The sequence below is a fragment of the Heteronotia binoei genome, chromosome 8 (genome assembly GCF_032191835.1).
Source record: "Heteronotia binoei isolate CCM8104 ecotype False Entrance Well chromosome 8, APGP_CSIRO_Hbin_v1, whole genome shotgun sequence".
NCBI lineage: Eukaryota > Metazoa > Chordata > Lepidosauria > Squamata > Gekkonidae > Heteronotia > Heteronotia binoei.
In genome coordinates, this window is record NC_083230.1 from 83,915,682 (window position 1) to 83,937,412 (window position 21,731).

Here is a 21,731-nt window from a genome sequence, read left to right on the forward strand (position 1 = left end):
ATATCAATATTAAAATTTATTTTTGATATAACTTTAAATACTTCAAAATTATTTGATTTTTCCAGTTTTAGGCAAAATATAATAGATTTTTGTGGCTCTAAGCATGTCATTCTTTTCTGATGTGAGAAAATAATTTAAATAATAAAATTATTATTTATTTATTATTTATTAATTAAAATGTTCCTTGACCCTAACTTCCCCCCCCCCCTTTTGATTTTAAAAGAAATCAAAATATTATTGTGGGCCCCTAAAAGTATTGTGTGTCTCCTGTGGCGCAGAGTGGTAAAGCAGCAGTACTGCAGTACTGTGATCTGAACTCTCTGCTCACATGAGTTCTATCCTAGCGAAAGCTGGTTCAGGTAGCTGGCCCAAGGTTGAATCAGCCTTCCATCCTTCCGAGGTCGGTAAAATGAGTACCCAGTTTGCTGGGGGGAAGGTGTAAAAGTCTGGGGAAGGCAATGGCAAACCACCCCATAAAAAGTCTGCCGTGAAAATGTTGTGAAAGCAACATCACCCCAGAGTCGGAAACGACTGGTGCTTGCACAGGGGACCTTTCCTTTCCCTGTGCCTAATGGGTAAGTTGTCTGTATCTATTGGCCACATAGCCACGTGGCCAGCTGATTAATTTGTTACTTTACCAGATGATCTTTTCAGCTGCTATGAGGTAAATTTTCCACACACACCTCATTGCAGACTGAAAAATGGAAATAGCCAGTGACAAAATTATCAAACCAGTCAGTGAAAGAATTACTCCACATAGCCAGCTGTACTGAGCAGCTAAGATCCAGACACAATTGGTGGCTGTCCTAATGGCACAATAGGTGGATGTCTTAATGGCAATTTCCTGGTCAGAATATCAGCTGACACATGTTCTTTCTCCCACAACCAACTCCAGGAGAACATGATGCTCTTGCGCACAGAGATGCAAGCTTTTGTCAGCGAGAGTCAACAGGCTGCTGAGCTGGAGGAGAAACGCCGCTATCGTTTTCTAGCAGAGAAGCACCACCTGCTCTCCAATACCTTCCTTCAGTTCTATAACAGGGTGAGGGAAAGGCAGATGTCATGGGTGTGTGTAAGAGGAAAAATCTAGCTATTGACATTCACATTTGATGAAAATCTGATTTGACATCAAAGAGAGTCTGGTGAGATGCCTTCTGATAGAGGAAAGGAGGAAGTCCAAAGCTTTCCATAAAGTAAGACAGCCAATGGCTCCTGGCTACATATACATAGGTGAAGTATGTGCATTGCTGTGACTCAGGACTCAAGCATGGTGACTCATGGGAAATGATACTTAAAGGAGAATGCCATGTCATGTGCAAAACCTTGAGCACCCTCCCTTTCAGATTTCAAAGATAGCAATTTTCTAGCTCTTGTGGAAACATAAAAGAAAATATTTTTCTAAAACTGCAGAAACCAGAAAAGGGTTCAGGGTTCCAGTGACTAGATGATGAGACCTATATTCAGCACAGCTTTTGGTTTTTTGCTGTTGGTGCTAGGGTTGCCAACTCTTCCTTGGAAAATTCCTGGAGATGTGGGAGTAGTGCCTTGGGATGGCAGAGTTTAGAGGAGGAAGCATGGTGAGGATGTGATTCCATAGAGTCCATCCTTTGAAGCTGCTGTTTCTTCCAGGGAAACTGATCTTTGTCGTTGGATGTTGGTAATGCTACCTGATGGCTAGTCTCTTTTTCATTTGTCTTATAGATTTCTCTCTCACTCTCTGAAATCTGAGAAGCTCTAGCCTTTGTTGCTCAAAGCTGTATGTTGGTTCTTGGCAAAAGATGTAGAAAGAAAATTCCAATTTAACATGATAAAACAAGAAAGCCTGCTATGAAAACAAGCAACATAACCAAGCCATGCATATTAAATAAATAAATGCTGGCATGTCCAATTTGCAGACTCTGTTCCAAATGCAAATTTTGGGCATGGGTTGCCATTTACTCTTCATTTTCTAAACCTTTTATATATAGTGTTAGAGGAACATCATGATAAGATCTCTGATAATGGAGACTTCTTTGAAGGAGGAAGGGGAGTACTTCTTCCAGAATGGATTAACTTGCAAAATTCAGCATTCCTTAAGTAAACAGGATTGTCCCATTTTTAGTGAGTGTTGAACCTCAACTTACTTGATTTCTGAAAAAAATGGTACTCAAAAGTTTGATCTCTAATGTCTGACAGTTTGCTTCTGTGCACAATTCATAGTGTTGGTGTTGACTCACAAAGCTCTACACAGTTTGGGACCTTCATTACCTTTTTCTGTATATATCCCCCTCTCAGCATCTGAGGTCATTATTAGAGGCTGTCCTTTGTGTGTCCCAGCATTCTGAATTAATATGGGAGTGCACGAGAGACTGGGCCATCCCAGTGATGAGGTAACACTTGTGAAATCCTTCCATGCAGAGGCCTGGCTTGTTTATGCTCCTGTAGACTCTAAATGAAGAGCTTTTCATTCTCTCCATTCTTTTCAGCCTGCATTCAAGTTAGCTACCTACCCTAATATTAGTATTAGTAGTATTAGTTATCTGAATAAGTGAGCAGTGACTCACAAAAGCTTTCACAAATTTTAGTCTTTAAGATCCTACTGGACTGGACTCCTGCTCTTTTCTACTAATATCAGTAATTAGTGATTTTACAGGCTCTTTTAATTAGTGCTTAAGGATATTTAGGAAAGTATGTTTTTAAGACAGGGTTGCAATGCCATCTCTTGGTTAGGAACTATGGTGGGGTTTGGGGAAGGAAGGGACCTTAATACAGTATACTGCCATAGAGTCCATCCTGCCATTTTCTCCAGGGCAGCTGATCTTTGTAGTCTGGAGGTCAGTCGTAAATTCGGAAGATTTCCAGGCCCTACTTGGAGGTTGGCAACCCTATTTTAAGATGAGATGTTCTGTTGCAATGACTTTATTTGCCTACTGGTTTTGTAGATTTTGTTTTGCTTAGGCTGTAACCTGCTTGAAATATAGTTATAAAGAAAAGTAACATATACATATTTTAAATAATTAAACAAACACCATCTAAGAGGCATTTGAGATGAGTCCGTATATATTCCCTGCTGTTGGCTGGGGTGATGGCTTCCTTCAGTCTAGGTCAGGGGTGTCAAACATGCAGTTTGGGGGCTGAATCAGGCCCCCAGAGGGCTCCTATCAGGCCCCCGAGCAACTGGCTGTCATCTGCTTCCTTCTCCCTCTCTCTTGCTTCCTTCTGCAACACAGCTTGTTTTGCAAGGCTTGCTCAATTGCACAGGAGCTACAGAGCAAAACCTATATTTACTCCATTGGCTGAGGCTCCTCCCTCAGGGAGGAATAGCTTGCTTTGCCAGGCTCTCTCAATTGCACAGTGGAGCTACTGAGCCAAGCCTCTCTTCTATTGGCTGAGGCTCCCCCTCCAGTCCCCTGGGGAAGGAAGAAAAGAGCCAGAGCTTCCTTTGCCCAGTTCCCTGAATCCCATGGGAGAAATACAAATATAGATTGAATTTGTAGGTCAAACAAAGCAACGTGAACATGGTGCAAACCCAAAGGCCTGACATTTCCCCTGTTCCTGGGATTATGTTTGTGATGATCACTGTTACTGCTTTGCAAGGAAAAGGATCTAATCCTTTCAATCACTGAAACATAGACGTGTTTGTTAATGTGTAAAGCCTGACCCAGTTCCTCCCAATCTTTAAAAAAGGGTTGGTCATTACTTTATGCTTCCTCAGTTTGTTGACTCCATTTATGTTTTCTTTACTCCTGCTAAGTCCCGGGGCATCATCCAGAACAAGTCACCACTGTGGAAGGAGCAGTTGGAGGCCAGTCGCAATCCTGTCCCGACCTTGCTTAGCACTCCCCACAGCCAAGGTCTCCCATCAGGCCGCCTGACTCCTACCCACCTTGAGATGGTAAGGAAGGCGAAAGTAACCCATACACCTCTGTGAGAAACAGTTCCTGACAAAAGTAGCTGTGGTGTAGAATCGCCCAAGAAGGAGGCAAACAACATCAGTTCTTTCATGGTATCATTTATTTATTCAACATATTTATAGCCTGCCTTTTCACAGTGCAGTCTATCAGGGGAGGTTTTAGTAATTCTGGGACCCTAAGACAAAGTCTAGGATGGGCCCCCAGTATCATTGCCTGCTGGAGCCAAGCAAGAGGTGGCCCTCAGTCCATTTGAGGTAGGTAGGAGCCGTCACTAGAAAATGGCTGCCCGAGGACCAGAAAGAGAAAGCACAAGTGGCTGCTTTTAAAATAATAATAATAATAATTGTATTTTCTTTGTATGTGTATGTCTCTGTGTGTGAGTGCCTGGAAGTCATGATTGACTTCTGGTGACCCCTAGTGGGGCTTGTATATTTCAGAGAGGTAGCCTCTGTGTCCCAGCTCTGGTATTCCTTGGAGGCCTCCTATCCAAGTACTTGCCAGGGTCAGCCCTGCTTAGCTTCTGAGATCTGATGAGACTGGGCTTGCCTGGACTATCCACCAACTGAATGGGGCAGTTGGGAGTGGCTGTCACTGTGAGTGGGTGATCTGAGCCCCGAACAAAACAGATGAGAGTGGGAGCAGAGAGCGCCTGCTCTTCCCCCTCTCCATCGGGGGTGGGACTGTGAACAGCCACCCCTCCCCAGCAAGGGATCTGGGACAGCTGCCCTTGTTGCCCACTGGCTAAGACCTTCCCTAAAATCTATATGGTGGCTAACATAACTGTATCTAAAATACAATTCTGAGGGAAAATTAATATTTAGGTATTTAAGGAATAAGGCAGCAGTGAGATAACTGGAAAAATACCTATCTCAGTTAAAAACTTTTTTCAGATTAGCTTGGTACCAAAATGAACACAGAGAGGGAGTCAAAGGAATATTTTAAAGCAGATTATTCCACAATGTGGGGGCCACCTCAGAAAGCTGTGTCCCCCCAGTAGCCACCAGTCTGACATCTGATGACAGGAGGAGAACTTTCAATTATGACCTTATTAAGGGGGTGGGCTATTGGGGGAGGAATGGCGGGAGATGGAGGGAGCCAGTTTTTAGATGGTCAAAAATCACCAGAATGTTTCTTTTCTCTATGATGCTTTTATTTGTGATCATGGGAGATCTATTATGGGGTGGACTGAGCTGAGAAGCCAAGAGATTCATAGGCATAAAAAATTGAGCTGCTGCTGCCTGGCCAGAAATACAACTGCTACATTCCTTGGCAGCTTATGTTTTGAACTATTCCATAGTCATACCATACATGTACAGGAGTTTGGACTGAGTCTAGTGTTCAGCATCCTGAGAATCTAATGTTTCGCAATGAAAAACAGATTTCTAGCCATTAAAGCTGCCAAGGTAGGATTGAAATTCTGGGGAAACTAACATAGTGAGAGCTGTACCAACTTGCAAAACCAAACCAGAAACACGTGATGTGCAAAAGTTCTATGCAACAGTACTTCAGATTGCCAAAATGCGATTCAAGCATGAAAAGTTCATCAGCATAAAGGATTTGCTATTTTTTTCTGGTAAGCTTCAGGCCAAATCACTTACTGACAGCTCAGAGTTCTCTGTAGCTTTCCATAGAAAGAAGCAATCTTTTTCCCTTGAGGAAAAGATTTTTTAAAAACTTTGTGGAACAATTTGGGACATTGTCTCATGGAATAAAAACTTTCCCATCAGTTGTGATCTGTTGTGGTCCCTGCTAAGAGCAAAAGTAGATGATATGTTTTTGTCACAAGTTGAGTCAAGGTTCTTTGAACTAATTCTGATCCTTTATCAGACAGCAGCTATTGGGAATGAAGTTCCCAAGCATTCCAGGGCCCAGTTTGTATCAGGACTGCAGTGCAGGGACAGAGCAAGGGGCAATGAATACTGCAAATGCTGCTCCTTCACAGGGCAAAAATTGCTCTCCCAAAGCTGTGTTTGGGTTGGGTAAATGGCACAGGTGAAGGCTGAAGCCCAGTAGAAAATAAGAAAAGCTTACTATTTCTAAAAAAAATATGGAGACCTGCTCATAAATCTTCCAGTGTCACCTTGTTAGTCCAAGCCAGTATTCTGACAAAAAGGATGTTAGTGTGTCTTTAGAAGGCATTAATAATTTATCTCTTGTAGGTGTCTCCTGCTTTAGTATTTTCTCTTACTTCTCTTACTTTCGCTTTTGTGTGTGTGGTAAAGTTCCTATATTGTGGGAAAGCTTTCTTGAGAGTGTTGGGAATGGATGTCAGGTAGTGATCATGAGCAGTGCTAAGCTGCTCTCTGGTTTTATCTTTGTTTTTATGTATACTGTGGTTTGTATCTATAGCCTCAGTTTTTGTCATATGCCTCTTTGGATCTCTGTAATAGGGGGACATTTTGATTTAAAAATAATAAATTTCCCATGAGGTGTTTTTGACTTCATTGTTTTGTTCCAGCCTCAGAGAACTGTGGGTGAATTCAGTACACTGATGACAGGAAGAAGTCCCAGCCCCTTCCCCCAGGAGACAGTGGAAATCATGCCTTCCACTCAGACAGAACCAAGGACGAGATCCCTGCCAAGAACTTCTTCTGCTAGTAAGGAGGCGGGGTGCAACTAACAGGCCTTTCAGCTTGTCCCATCTAATGGGAGATAAGGAATCTCTACCAAGAAAGATTTTCCTCAAAAGCCTTGTATATGTAGGTGAGGATGTTACATTCTGCCAGGACAGAGAAGCTGGATAAGCATGTGGCCTAAATATAGTAATTGGTCATACTCAGAGAATATCCAGGGCAAGCTGAGGGTTTTTGAGATGTATGAGGACAAATCTGTGTGGAACTGTCCCATTTCCTAGTTGATAAGGCATCAACCAACACAATGGCTTTGCTCAGTTATTTTGTCTCTTGCAGGTTCTCTTTCCATTGGCCAACGTTCTCGTTCTAGCTCCTTTGGAGAGCAGGCAGGAGGAGGGAAAGAAGCAGGGAGCAAAGAGGAAAGCAACAATAATGTGCTGAAAGTCCGAGCAATAGCACCTCACTCTGCTGGTTCCAACCGGACTCTTTTGCAGTTCGGCCTTGGAGACATTGTTATCGTGTTGATACCAGAAGCACAAAATGGCTGGCTATATGGCAGGCTGGAAGGGACATCCACGTAAGTGTGCTCAGATTAATGTTTATGAAATTGTAGTGGGCTCAGATCCTCTTCTCAGGTAATGCTGACCAAGCAGATACTTTCTTTACAGGGGACTTATCTTTAACTGATTGGTTCAGATTAGGCTCTTAATATATTGAGTTTCCATATGGTGAAAGAGAGAGTCAAGCACAATTGTCATTATTTAACTGTATTTATTAGAAAACTAAATACAAAAAGAATTACAGGCATTTCGTATCTCATGGTGAGTTTTCTCTGTGAAACACAAAACATAAAAAAGCACTTACATAGGTGCTCTGATCTTCAAAACTGTCAGATTGGCTTAAGAGAACCCAGATGACTCAAGAATCTCTCAGGTGCTAAGTCCCTCTGCCTTTCTTTAGAGACAGTGACCATTTCTGCCCAGGTTATTTGCCCTGAGTGCAGTGCTTTTGGAAAGCATTTTTTTTCCTGTTTTCATACTGAATCATGGTGTAGTAGTGAACCTCTGGGGGTTTCCCTAGCTTTTGTTTGATTTTTCTCAAACCTGCTTTGTTCTGAAGTTTTCGGAAAGATTACAGTAAAACTAGAATGGCTTCTATGTAGGGTTGCCAAGTCCAATCCAAGAAATATCTGGGGACTTTGGGGGCGAATCCAGGAGACTTTGGGGGTGGAGCCAGGAGACATTGGGGGTGGGGCCAGGAACAAGGGTGTGACAAGCATAATTGAACTCCAAGGGAGTTCTGGCCATCACATTTAAAGGGGCAGCACACCTTTTCAAATACCTTTCTTCCATAGGAAATAATGAAGGATAGGGGCACCATATTTGGGGGCTCATAGAATTGGACCCCCTGGTCCAATCATTTTGAAACTTGGGGGGTATTTTGGGGAGAGGCACTAGATGCTATACTAAAAATTTGGTGCCTCTACCTCAAAAAATAGCCCCCCCAGAGCCCCCAATACCCGCTGATCAATTCCCCATTATTCCCTATGGGAATCGTTCTCCATAGGGAATAATAGAGTGCCCAGTAGACATATTCCGCCCCCCCACACACACTTTCTAAAGCGGGGGAGGGCCTCCAAACCAGGGAATCCTCTGCCCCCTCCCTCTCTCACACACACAAATACTTACTGGGTCTTGTTCCTGCAGAACTTTACTGGCTCTGAAAACGAAAGCAAAAGAAAGGGAGGGGCCATTCTCTGAGGAAACTGTTACTGACCCTTTCCCATGAAGCCCTTCCTGTTCCCTACTTCCTGTTCAGCCTTAAAGGTACACATTTTAAAAACTGTTTACAGGTTTCTAAACCTGCAGGAGCTCTAAATCTATAGAATGACTGTGGGGGCGGGGCGTCCCCCGCCAGCCAGCTGGCTGGGGGCGGGGAGAAGCCTGTCAAAACGGGGGATCCCCCGCTGGGACCTGGGGATTGGGAAGCCTACTTCTATGTGTGTTAGAAAATTTGGATTTTCCCTGACCTGTATAGCCCAGGCAAGCCAAGATCTCAGAAGCTAAGTAGGGTCAACTGTGGTCAGTACTTGGTCAGGAGACTTCCTTGAAATACCCAGTTGAGAGGACAGGGGCAGGCTCTATTCAGCCACATCTCTGAATATCCTCCAGGCCCCCAGTATGGTCAGTCACCAGATGACATGACATCCAGGTGCAAACACACACACACACAAATATACAAAATACCAGAGAGAGAGAGAATTTGGATTTTCCAGCTCACATGGCAGCCATTGTCCTTGACCCTGTCCTCTTGACAGCCATTTCCTCTCCCTTGCCAAGGGAGGGGGCTTTTATTTTTTTTGTAAATCAGCACTAGAATACTGTTATATATACATCTAGGTGTCTCTTGTTGGGTTGAAGTATAAAGCCTGTAACATTTTGTCATGACTCAGGGGGGGTATTACCAATTGCTGCCACCACTCTGGGTTAGGGGTTCCCCTTGAGAAGGTCCAGAGTTCCTTCCCAAGCCCTTCAGGCCTCCTGTAGGACAAATAATAGGAGTGAGGACCAGGCAGAGTGAACAACAACAAAAAGGTTTATTTCAGTGCAATATAAATTAACAAGGTGCATTAACCAGTAAAAGGGTGAAGGGAAAATAAATAAATGCCCTAATGCATCTATCTACACAGTTCCTACTCTAATACCAAGGGGGTAAGTGTCTTTCCCTTGCTTCAATCTCTCTAGGCTACAGCCTACCTCCAACTCAGCCTTCCAGGAAAAGAACACCCCCTTCCTGGGCTTGGCCCTTTTATCTTCTCCTACCAGGAAAAGAACACCCCTCTCCTGGCCAGTTTCCCTCTAAAACCTGGCCACCCAATCAGAGGGGCAGAGGGGATCCTCGGAAATGGAGGCTTTTCCCAGTAACTCCTAGGCAGGCTTTCCTGGGACCTGCAGGCCTCACTAGGCCCAGGATCATGACATATTTAAAGCAGGGTTCAAGGCTCTGGGGGTAAGAATGCCAAGCCCCAGTACCTTAAATATCCCCCTTGAAATCCCATGTGGTGTAGTTGTTAAATGATGGGACCCTGTTTCAAATCTTAGCTTAGTCACGGAGCTCTGAGGTGCCCCTGGGCTGCCCACTCTTGGCCTCTCTGTCCTCAGAGGGTTGTTGTGAAGGGAAAAAACGGGGCGGGCATCAAGTGCCTGGCTGATGGAGGCCATAATGGGCAACTGTTGCCATATGTCCTTGGTTTTAGGAGTGGCTGGTTTCCTGAAGCTTTTGTGAAACCACTGGAGGAGATGACAGAACCTGAGGAGACCACCCCCAGGTAAGAAGAAGAAGACCACAGATTTATACCCCGCCCTTCTCTCTGAATCGGAGTCTCAGAGCAGCTTACAATCTCCTTTATCTTCTTCCCCCACACCCTCTGAGGTGGGTGGGGTTGCGAGAGCTTTCACAGAAGCTGCCCTTTCAAGGACAACTCCTGCGATAGCTATGGCTGACCCAAGGCCATTCCAGCAGCTGCAAGTGGAGGAGTGGGGAATCAATCCCAGTTATCTCAGATAAGAGTCCACACACTTAACCACTACACCAAACTGACCCTCCATGATCTCCATACACTCTGAAGTTCACATGTGCTGGTCTTTCTTCTCATAGGGAGCCTTGCCCAGTATAGGGCCAGCCTGTTTTTGGAGTTGACAGGGCACTTTTCCTGGCAAACTTAGCCAGGAAACTTATTGTTGCAGTGGGTATCAAGCAATGTCACTCAGCTACCAGTTGCTGCTGTTACAGAAGCCACACTTCTACCTGCTGCCTTGACATGGAAGAGGAAGGGAAGGTAGATGAAGAAGAAGGATAGTAAGGAGTGTTGCAATTCAGGAGGAAGGGGGTTTCAGGGCTGGGAGGGATGATGCTGGGAAGGTGAGGCAGAAATGAGCCAGGTCCCAGTAAATGTTATTAGATATTAAGGCCAATTTCAATCAAATGTTGTTTCAAATAATAGTTCTGGCCAGTATTAAGGTTGAATGCCATGTGTTCACAATACCTGCTTTTCTTAAGGAAAAGCAACTTCAGGAGGAGATGATTTTGAGTGTAACTCTTTGCTTGTTGTTTTCTTTCCCCTAATTTCTCTTCTTCCTGCTAACCCTGCCCCCCTGAAATTCCAGAGATCTGGTTTTTGAGGGTAAAATGCATTTGGGACCCTTTGGGGAGGGTGGGGGAGAAGCAACATGTAGTATACATCATTAAGCAATTGGTAGGGATTAGGCACAAACACAGTTGTCATCTATCTGTTCAAAATCTCTATCTTCCAAGTTGCAAGCAGAGAGAAAGGAAACAAAACTTTTCTTTCTAGAGATGCCTATTTCTAGGTGGGGCCTGGGGATCTTCTGGAATTATAGCTCATCTCCATGCTACAGAGATCAGTTCCTCTGGAGAAAATGGATACTTTGGAGGGTGGCATATCCCCCTGAGGTTCCTGTCCTCCTTAGGCTCCACCCCCCAAATCTCCATGAGTTTCCAAACCTGAGCTGTCTGCCCTCTCCCCCATTCCAGGGGGACCTGACAACCACATCCATCTGATTATCTATTCCCAGTTACACACACACATACACACACCATGGACCTGTTTGTACCTGTGTCCCCAAGGAGAAAATCCATTGCAGGACATTTGGGGCAATGAAAAATCAGTCAGGGAAACAGTATCCTTTCTGCATGCCTGATCTCCTCCTCCTGTACCCCAGTTTCAAAAAGGCTATCAGTTATTCATAGAAGGTGTAGCTTGGTGCTAAAATGAGCATTGAACCTGAAATTTTTGACTCACACTCCTAGCCAAGTGCTTGAATCAGCTCCCACAGAACTGTTTTCAGGACTCCCCTTCCCACATTCATGACCTTTTATCATCCTTTTCTTTTTCCTCTGCTTAGACCATTTCCTCTGCGAAGCAGTCATAGTGTAGACGAGCTCATGGATCGGCCTAGTGCCCCATCTACAGGTGATTATTGGCACACTCCTACCAGACCCCAATCACCAAGCCCTTCTACTACCTTTGTGGTGGCTGGCAGCCGTAGAAGCAGCGTAGCTAATACTGCAGCAACCACCGCAGATTCCAAGGTAAGACTTCACCATTTACCCCAGATCACTAGATCTAACTAGTATTGCATGGACTGATTATGATCTACAGATAACTTTCTGGCACTCCTTGCCAAAGGGAGCCTTTCTGTGCAAAAGCCCCACTTCACTTTACCCACTTTCTCAAAACACTTGGCATTTGGCAGGCAAGAAGAAAGGTATCAGTGGGTTCTACAGTGTTCATGGGCACCACGTTGGTCTAACACAACTAGACAAGTACTTTTGTGCAGCACTGGGACCATTAAGACTTCATGAGCAAATTACTTCCTTGTTAGAGTGAATGTTGCCCTCTACTGTGGACTCTGTACAAAGCCAAGGCCTCTTAATGCATCTCCAGTTCTTTCTCTAACTTTTGCTGGTAGCTGTTACTTAGACTTTAGAACTGGCCTACTTGGAGCTCTTCCCCTCTCCCCCCTTTATTTTTTCCACTCTGAGGCTGGAAGAACCCAGTCCCTTTTGGTCTGTCTCATCTCCTTACCCATTCCAGCCTAGGAGCCTTGCTCTTCTGCCCCAGTGGGAGAATCTCAGTCACTTCTCTCTTCACTCTCTAGGGTCCCTTCAGCTCACTCCTCTGCTCCATGACATCTCAGCCTGATTTCTGGTGGCTCCGGGGCAGCAGCTCTTTCTGCTAACAGTAGGACTCTGAGTGTGGAAAAGGGATTTGGGTGGGGCCTGGCTAGCAGGCAGAAATGCTAAACTTTTCATATCTCCCTTGTTGGAGTATTTTGGGTTGCCTCTTCCAGAAGGGCTGAATAAAAACTCTAGAAGCAAAATACTAGTGCTCCGCTGTGAGGAAACCTGGAGCTCCCAGCCTTTAGGAAATGTTAACAACAGTTTTGCTGCTTGCTGTGGGTTGAGAGGCCATGTTCACACGAACAGTTCCACCAATGAAATAAATGCACTTCATATTCTTAACACTCTGACTCCTGTGAAGAGCTGAAGTGAAGAAGAAAAGAGAAGTTGTAATTCTGACAGTATGAATTGGAGCAGAGCCCTTCCAGGATGTGCCTTTTTCTGCTGCTACAAGCAAAAGCAAATGTCAGGGGCATCCTCCCATAAGTGTCATTAAATGTAGTCCTCTTGTGAGTGCACAGGGTTTTGTATTGCTGTTCTCAAAATATGTGTTCTCAAACAAAAGTGCAGCATATTTCTCCTTTTAAAAGTCCCCTTCCCATCACGTCATAAATTTAAATAACTATGTGAGTTCTGTATAGAAGGTATACAGGAAGTTTTTTGTTGGGAAGCACGGGGACATAGCAATTGCCAGGGACAAAGCCATTGCTCAGCTACAGAACACATCTTCTGCATAAGAAAGTCCCATGTTCAACTGCTGTCATCTCCAGCTAAAGGATTTTAGGTAGTGAGACCCCAAAGAGCCACTGCTGGTCCACAGAGACAATACAGGGCTGCACGGACCTTCATGTAATACAGCTTGATCAGTTCTTATGACTGGCAAATCCACAAACAAAACTCCTGCAGGGACAAATGAAAGAGTCTGCTGCCTCTTCCCGTTTCCTAGAACAACTACTGTTTCAGACTTAATACCTAACGCTATTTATGTTCGTGTGAACACAGCCTTAGATGTGATGAGTGTTACTAAAGTGTATTCAGACATCTTCAGATGTTTGCAGCTTGTTTGAAAGATCTCTCAGCCTCAGCCTCTAAGCCCCATAGACAAGTAACTGGTTGGCCACTTATGAGACAGGATGCTGGACCAGATGAACTACTGGTCTGATCCAGCAATGTTTTCTTATGTTCTTAAAATCTTTCACCATATGGAAAGCTTGAGTTTTTCTCTTGACATGCAAGCTTTTAAAAACTGGGCTGTATTTTCAAACAAGCAGCACCCCATAAACTGTGCCAGTTCAAACTGTTCCAGTAAGACATCTTGTAAAATAAACCATCACCAAAACTGATAGTGAGGACAGTGAAGGAGGTCAAAAGGAGATGGCGACTCCATCCAGTAGGCACAATTTTCTATAAGCCGTTTCTTCCAAGTGATAATCTACTGACTGCCACAAAAACAGCTGAACTGTGAGTTAAAACTAGCAAAGGCTACAAGTGGTGAACATCAAGGTGTGACTTCTAGAGGAATGGGCTTTAAAAAGAAGCAAGACAAAGGATCCTTGTGTTCTGTCCATGAGCAATGTCTGAGCTGAGGGTGGACCAAATTGCTTTCCTTCAATCTGAGCAAGAAATTGCAGAATGGTGGTTAAGATGACTTTATGTCAGTGAAGCAGGGCAGGGATTCCCTTCATGGCAATGCCTGCATCATTCAGGGTGAGAGATGGAAAAAACAAAAGGTATAATGAAGGATGAAGGTTTGTGCAGGGGTTCAAGTGACTACCTGCAGGTGTCAGATAGAGAATGACTGGTGTTGAGGGAGGCTGAGACTGAGCCTTCCTGACAGATGACCAGATGTGCATATGCTGTTTGCGGCTGAGAATGAGTCTTCATGTATGTCATTCTGAAGCCCTGTCTGGCCAGTCTGGATTACTGTTATGTCAGGAAAGAGGTAATGCAAGATTCACATATGACCAGAAATACTGTGAAGTGAGAGGACTCCATGCCAAAATCACAGATTTGACAGCTCTGATGTTATATCCACATTGGACATAATTGGACTGCATTGCTAGCAAAAATAGGGACATACATGGTAAAGATCCTATAGGCTGTGTGTATGCTGGATGTGCATTATCTTGCTGGGAGGTCAGTGATGCAAATGCAATCTAAGTATATGAATGTGTGATCTGGCATGTTTCTGCCTTTCCTGTTTTGTCTCTGTTTAGTTCAGAAGCTATTATTTCTTAGCCCTTCACCATACTTTTGTTTGATTGTAGAAGTCAACAGGAAGGGAGCATCCACCAGAACTGTTCCCCAGGTAAGTTTTGGCTCCATGCTAGTCTGGGATTGCCAACTTTCCATAGTCTGCTCCTAGCATATATTAATGACATTTACTCAAAAGACACCCTCTTTTTTTGTAATTCCCATATCTGTGTGATGCCTCACTGCCCTCTATTGTGTGTATTCAAAGGTTACTGTTTTCATTCTCATATGAATATATATACACAACATTTTTTTAGTGTAAGAGAGAACACGTCCCTAGAAGGAAAGTCCAGAGGCCATATTATAAAGGTGGCATCTGATGACAACAGTGCATATCTTAAAGGCACTGCCTATTCATAGAAAAAAGGTATAAAACCGTGTCTGTTCATCATTTGACTATATCTGACATTTGCCTGTCATTTGAACTGAACTAGGGTGGCTAACAAGACATGGTAAAACCATGATACAATAAAACAATATATAATATAATTAATAATTTAAACAGTAAAACCAATAAAACAATATAACATTATAATATAATCAAATTGTGTATAAGATGGCTCAGTGTTATTGATGTTATCAGGGGTTCCGTCTTAAAAAGCTAGCTGGAAGAGGACAGTTTTGAAGGCCCTACGGATAAATGCAAAGATATTCTTATCATAATTTCTAAAAGTGTCCAAAGCTTGTTAATTCCATTGTGTAATATGGCACTGAACATTTAGACAGAACTTTTAGAAAAATGACTTCATATGCATTTCCTGTTGTAATTCTTAACGACGACCCTGGAAAATGGGTCAAGTATCCCCAAATTATGGGGTGGGACTTGAGAGACAGTGATTTACCTGAAAATACCTAATGAATTCATGGTATGCACATATATAAAACGTGCTGTCAGAACAACTTTCTTGAAGCTCTGAGGCAGACCCCCAGAAGGACAGTGCCCAGCATTAAGCCTGCTTGTTTACCTTCAACAGTGTAACAGCATCTCGAGTCCTTGGGCCATTCTCCGGCCTAAGACCAGAGATGTTTGGAAGGTGCTGCTTCTTCTGTCCCAGTGCAGCTAGAGCAGGCTGGGGTATCTCCCTGCCACAGGGCTGAAATGGACACTGGAGCCCCACAAAAGCCAGGTACTGGCAACACTAGGTGATATGCTGCTTATTGGGTTAGTTGCATCCATGAGGATTATGCTTAGCATGGGTCAGTGACTGATGCCCTTTATGTTGTGATGTGGCTCGTTCTACAATGTTTCCAGAGATTTCATTTTCTCCTTTGTCTCTTTCTAGGGGCACCAACCCTTTTGCCACTGTAAAGCTGCGCCCAACAGTGACCAATGACCGATCAGCACCTGTCATTCGGTGAAAGCAGACTAGGTTTGGCTGGATGACTGGCTCAGAAAACTGTACAGAACAGTCCTTTCCATTTCAGAATTTAGGCTGGCATTCCCTTGGAATTATTTTCTCACAATGTAGCAAACCAGAGTGGAGGTCGGCTCTTTTTCCATTTTTATTTTTCATACATGCTGTGTTGTAGCAGTCGATAAGTCCCTGAGTCCTTTTACTTAGTTTTTAAAGGGCTTTTATGCATGATCATGCACATTTCCTCCCATTTGTAGCACGAAGATTGACATTTGTTTTGCATTTTTCTTGGTGAAAGAATGTATTCTCTGAGCTATCTGGGACAGAATGTGACACACTGTGTTTTTTGGCCACTGTGGCACCTGGTTTTTTTGGCCACTGTGTGACACAGAGTGTGGGACTGGATGGGTCATTGGCCTGATCCAACATGGCTTCTTATGTTCTTGCTTCCTAGTCCATATAGTCCAGTCATAGCTTTATGAAAGTAGAGTTCATGATAGGTATCTACCAAGTGTAATTTGTGACATAACTTCAGTGTCAAGCTACCCAGCAACTCTATCCTTCCCCAGTCACATTCCATTAGTTGCTATATCATTTTATAACATGTTTTTGTTTAGTTTTAGGGGGGTTTTTTAGTTGTGTGTGGCAGTTATACTGCCTAATAGATGAGGAACAGTTTTTTAAATTTTAGTTCTCTAATCTTGAAGGCACTCCTCTGCTGCTTGTGGGAAAAGGATTAAACACATCCCCCTCTCTCCCATCGCAATCACTGATTCACAGATCTACCATAATCTAGTTTAGTTTGGTTTTGAACAGGATTATTATCATCAGATAGCTTTCACTGACAGTGGTCCCCTCTTGAATGCACATGCAGTGCCTAACACATGTTTGTTTTTATGCAGTGTATGGAGCGGCCCTCAGAACGGCCTTGTAGGATGGTCTTTGGAATTCTTCTGTGGGAGGCTGGCATCTACTCATGCCCAGCAGATATATTTTAGGAATACAAGATATGGTGAAGGAGGGACAGGCACAGGTCAGCACTCAAGAAGGTTTGAAAAGAGCAGCACCAGTTGTTATCCTTCAGGGACCAGACAAAACAAAAACAGACAACCAAAACCAGAGAATGCAAATTTGTTCTGGCAGTGGATGAAAGCAGCCATTCAAATTTATGTTAAAAGCACTGAAGGGTTTACCTCATTTGCTCAACAAAGGGTAGGCTAAAGAACCTACCAGCAGGTAGATCTTAGCTACCAGTTATACCAGCAGATTTCATTCTAGCAGAAGTGCTCCCCCACCCCATGCCAGATCTAGAGTGCTTTCTGATTGAAGATATCTGGCCATTCTGTGTCACATTCATCCACTGTGCCACCTACCTCAATCAGAAGAACCGGGAGTGGCTCTAGAATTGCTAGGGAGGTCTACCTGCACTGCCCATTTTTCAGTTTGATCCTGTAAATAATGCTAACAAAATTTGTGTGTTTTTAAAGAAAAATAAAAAGTAGGACAAAATGCTACTGGATCCTGAGTGTGTCTCTTTACATATTTCAACTTTGCCTCTTCCATTTTATCCTTCCAGCTCCTCCAAGAGAGGCATGCTAGTGAGTGAGTAGCCCCAAGTTCACTCAACCAAGTTCATGGCTAAGTGGGGATTGTGAACTTGTGTCTCGTGCACTGACTGATAAATTATGCGGTTTCTAATGGTTCATTTTTCAATTCTTGAGTCCATAGGGCTGCCAACAACCTGAATTTTTAAAAAGTCTTAAAATGCACCCTCTGCAGGGGTGGCGAATAGTAGCTCTCCAGATGTTTTTTGCCTACAACTCCCATCAGTCCCAGCTATTGGCCATGCTGACTGGGGCTGATGAGAGTTGTAGGCAAAAAACATCTGGATAGCTACTGTTGGCCACCCCTGCATGAATTTACTACCTTGGCAGAAAAAAGTAGCTCTAGAAACTTCTCTTAGGACATTATCACCTGTACAATGTCCCCTAAGTACAGCCACTTGTTGGTTATAGAAAGTGCTGTCAGCTGACTTATGGGAACCCTGTGGGATTTTCAAGACAAGATATGTTCAGAGGTGGTTTGCCATTGCCTGCCTGGTGTTCCTTGATGGTCTCCCATCCTAATACTAGCCAGGGCTGATCCTGCTTAGTTTCTAAGATCTGATGAGATCAGGCTAGCCTGGAATATCCAGGTCAGGGCATAGCCACTTACTACTTATAGTTTACTTTCTGTTAACCTGAGATAGAAAGCAACTCCAGAAATCTATGCATTTTGCCACTGGGGCAGTATTTTTTAATCCAATTCCATTTAATATATTGGGGCTAACAAAATAAAGCATGGCTCCAGGTAAGCATGTTAAGGTGCTCTGGAGAGCTGCTGCCTCTCCTCACGGACTGATGACCTGGACAACCTACAAGCTACCTAGAGCTGCCTGTAGTTTGCAGTCTCATTTTACAACTGGGATTGTCCTGGAACAGAGAGAATGTGTAAGAGAAGAGAGGGAAGGCTTCTTCATCAAGACTTATGTTTTTATTTTACTCTTCTAAACATTTTCCTGTGGTGTGCTATTTGGCTGCTTTTACAAGTTGTGGGAGGTGCTCTGCCAGGGAAAATTTGTTGCTTCATGGGAATGCCCCCTCCTGGCTCTATCTACTTGTGCGTAAGTTCTATGTTTGTGTACACAGCTTTTGCATTGGGGTGGCATGCTTTGTAAGCAGGCTGGGCAGTCACTGGGTCTGGGTCTGATCAGTGCGTGGAAGGGACACTTCACTGAACCCTACATATTTGTGCTCCGTAACAACACATATCCATGGAATAAATAAGGACAAATTTCCACCAACTCTCTTTCCTTCCGGTAGAAGCTGGATTCAGGTAGCTGGCCCAAGGTTGACTCAGCCTTCCATCCTTCCGAGGTTGGTAAAATGAGTACCCAGCTTGCTGGGGGGAAAGTGTAAAAGACCGGGGGAAGGCAATGGGAAACCACCCCGTAAAAAAGTCTGCCGTGAAAACGTTGTGAAAGCAACTTCACCCCAGAGTCGGAAACAACTGGTGCTTGCACAGGAGACCTTTCCTTTTTCCTAGGCATCCTCCTGTCCATTGCCTTTTAGTGGTACCATCTCAGGGCCATTAGAGGGCAGCAGAATCTAGCAATCCTTTCCCATTCCTCCAAAGGTCCTGCAGCTGTCCTTTGCTAAGGAAGGCCCAGGATGATGTATTATTGTTATCAGCTATGCACACGTTTACTAGAACTGAAGGGACCAGTTTTGTATTACATGAGAGGTCTCATGAAAGACCAGGGAAGAGGGAGAGTAAAGCAGAACACACTCCCCGATTAAGGAGACAGGAAAACGGGGATTTATTTATTTTTTTAAAATGTCATATGTGATTATTATTTACAATTTTTTTAAAAAAAATGTCTGTAAGCCATCTTGAGTGCTTTTGGTGGAAGGAATGGGACAGAAATTATTGAAATAAACATGCCTAGAGCCCTAGCTGTATTTGGTGACCATATATATGCTGGTCAGGGTTCCTATACCTTGAAAAATCATCTAGAAGAGGGAATTTTGACAGGTGCAACTATCTTGCCAGGATGAGAAAAGCTTTGCCTGCAACCATTTGCTCTTCCATGGTACAGGTGTTTTATCATGATTTGCAGTTAGGCACCCAGCAAGGAAGGGGATGCATAACTGGAAGACTAGTTCTGTCTTCTTCTTTGCATCTAATAATCTGAGAATGGAGAAAATGTGTAGAAATGTGAGCTATATTTTCATATTTCAAGCTAGCCTTCTTTCTCCCCCTTTTATTATAAAAAGGACTAGCTCTGACAGAAGCTAATTTAAAATCATATACACTATAAGGAACTTGAAAAGAAAAGGGATTTGTGTGGTTATGTAAACTTGTGATAAGCTTTCTGAAGAGGATATAGAACAGGGAACCAGATAGAGGTGGGTGGCCATTTGTTTATGTGAAGGCTACCCAGCTTCATTGCACACCTTGAAGACCTTCTCAATCCAGGTCCAGACCTAGATTGTACTTCATGGCAGTGTGCATGATTTGCCTGGCAGAATGCTCCATGGTGTAGGCTAATCCAGAATGAACAATGTCTTTTTCAGACGCACCAGATATCCTATCCTGGGATTCTGCAGTATGCACAATTGGAATAGTTCCCCCGTGTTTCCCAAACTTTCTTTCCAAGCTTTCTTGGACTAACATGAGCAAGTGGTAGTTTGAATCCCTTTCATAATTAAAGGTCCACAACCATAGCTAACATGGTTCAGGTTCTTCAGCCACTCAAAGTAAGACACTGTTACAACACAGGCATTTAAATACAGATCTGGAATAACCATGATATTCTGTTCCAAGAAGATTTTATCTGCTTCTGGAGAACTAGTCTGAAGCCCATTAGCACCTTCAGCAATGATTTTTGCTTTGACTTTATGAGCATTGGCTTTTGTTAACTGTTTTTCACTGGCAGCTGGGATGAGGCTGTCATAGTTGGCTTCAAGGATGTGGCAGTCCAGGGCTTGTGCCTTGGGGTAGGTGAGAAATGATCCATGTTGCAAATTGTAATCTTCCAACTCCTTTGGGTCAAGACCATCAGGATTCCATATAATACCATCTTTTTCCCCAAATGGCCACACAGTTTGCACCGTATCGATGTAGATACCGCACAGAATGCAGACCACATTGCCAATCATGGATAGTGAATGTTTTATCTCCAAATCCTGGAGTCATTCCCAAGAGGCTCACATAAGATGCTTCATTAATGAAGTTCTCAATTCCATGGAAGACACCACGGCCTGTAGCAGATATACATCTGTGGATGCCACCTTGGCTGATTGGCTTTACAGTGACACAGGCATAAGCATTGATATCATAGTACAGCTTGCCTTTTTAAGTTGCAGACAGGCGTTCTAACATCAATATAATTCATCACTTGGCTTTTTTGAAGTTCTGTCTTAGTCATGTGTGTGTGTGTATATATATATAATCAGGATGGCATATATCACTCTTTCTACTTCTATTTTAGCCTTACAATAACTTTGAGAAGTAAGTTAAAAGTGATTAACCCAGAATACTCAATGAATTATCTTCAAAAATGAAAGCTGGGAATTCAAAGAACCTGATAGTTTGTTACAGTGTTCTAACAATATGCCAAGTGTGTTATAGTGTTCTAACAATATTTTTTTAAAGCTCTCTGGTGGGGGAGGAATGGCCACCATGGGGAACTGGGGCAAGGGAAACAATGACAATGTGAGTGGGATTGGGAAGATTCATCCGTATGGATGCCGCTGCTGCTTTGCTACGGTCTTTCCCAAAACATCACAGCAAAGCAGGTTTGGAAAATATTGATGGAAAGATAGAAAAATGCAGGATGTGCACAAAAGCACCACACTGCTGTGGGGAAGTGGGTGGGACTCCTGCTTCCCAAAATCATCTAAACTGGGGCAAACCACCTGTTTGCAACCTTTATTTGTTAGTTTATTACCTAAAGAGAACAGAGGGTCTATTAGTGCTGCAGTAACCAAATAATTCCAACAGCACATTCAGTGAAAGGGCTGAAGTTCAGTTGTTGCACTGACATCAGTGGTTTTTAGAGTTTCATTGTGGGGGAGAAGTTGCAAGTAGTAGAATGATTTGTGGCTCTCTCAGTACTACTGCATATTCAGAATGTGCAGGTGTGGTAGCTGTTAAGAAATGTAATCCCTAAAATGGTGCTTTGAAGGAATTTTAGATTTACTGGATGATATTGAGAAACATGAACGGTCTCTGGACTTTCCTCCTCATTTGTTAAGTGGGAATAATGAACAACCTCAATGTATGAGGCTTCGGATACAATCCAACACAGAATAAAGTGCATTTAAACCCATCACGATTCCTCTAAGGCACACTGTGTATAAAAACTAAAATTAATAATGTTTATAATTGGCAAGGTAGAGCTAACCTTCCAT

At 43.4% G+C, this 21,731-nt stretch overlaps 1 protein-coding gene and 1 pseudogene across 1 annotated transcript in view; one reads left to right on the plus strand and one right to left on the minus strand.

Annotated features, from left to right (window-relative positions):
- The window catches only part of BAIAP2L2 (BAR/IMD domain containing adaptor protein 2 like 2), a 32,987-nt gene extending 17,005 nt beyond the window's left edge, over window positions 1–15,982 (plus strand). Inside the window, exons 7-14 of the mRNA XM_060244588.1 lie at window positions 896–1,042; window positions 3,734–3,874; window positions 6,352–6,490; window positions 6,803–7,043; window positions 9,723–9,794; window positions 11,392–11,578; window positions 14,437–14,477; window positions 15,706–15,982. Of these exons, the coding sequence (XP_060100571.1) occupies window positions 896–1,042; window positions 3,734–3,874; window positions 6,352–6,490; window positions 6,803–7,043; window positions 9,723–9,794; window positions 11,392–11,578; window positions 14,437–14,477; window positions 15,706–15,781 (1,044 nt within the window). The 3' untranslated portion in view covers window positions 15,782–15,982. The remainder of the gene's footprint in view (window positions 1–895; window positions 1,043–3,733; window positions 3,875–6,351; window positions 6,491–6,802; window positions 7,044–9,722; window positions 9,795–11,391; window positions 11,579–14,436; window positions 14,478–15,705) is intronic.
- A 3,803-nt stretch (window positions 15,983–19,785) lies between these two features.
- On the minus strand, window positions 19,786–21,731 carry LOC132575739 (glutamate dehydrogenase 1, mitochondrial-like; annotated as a pseudogene).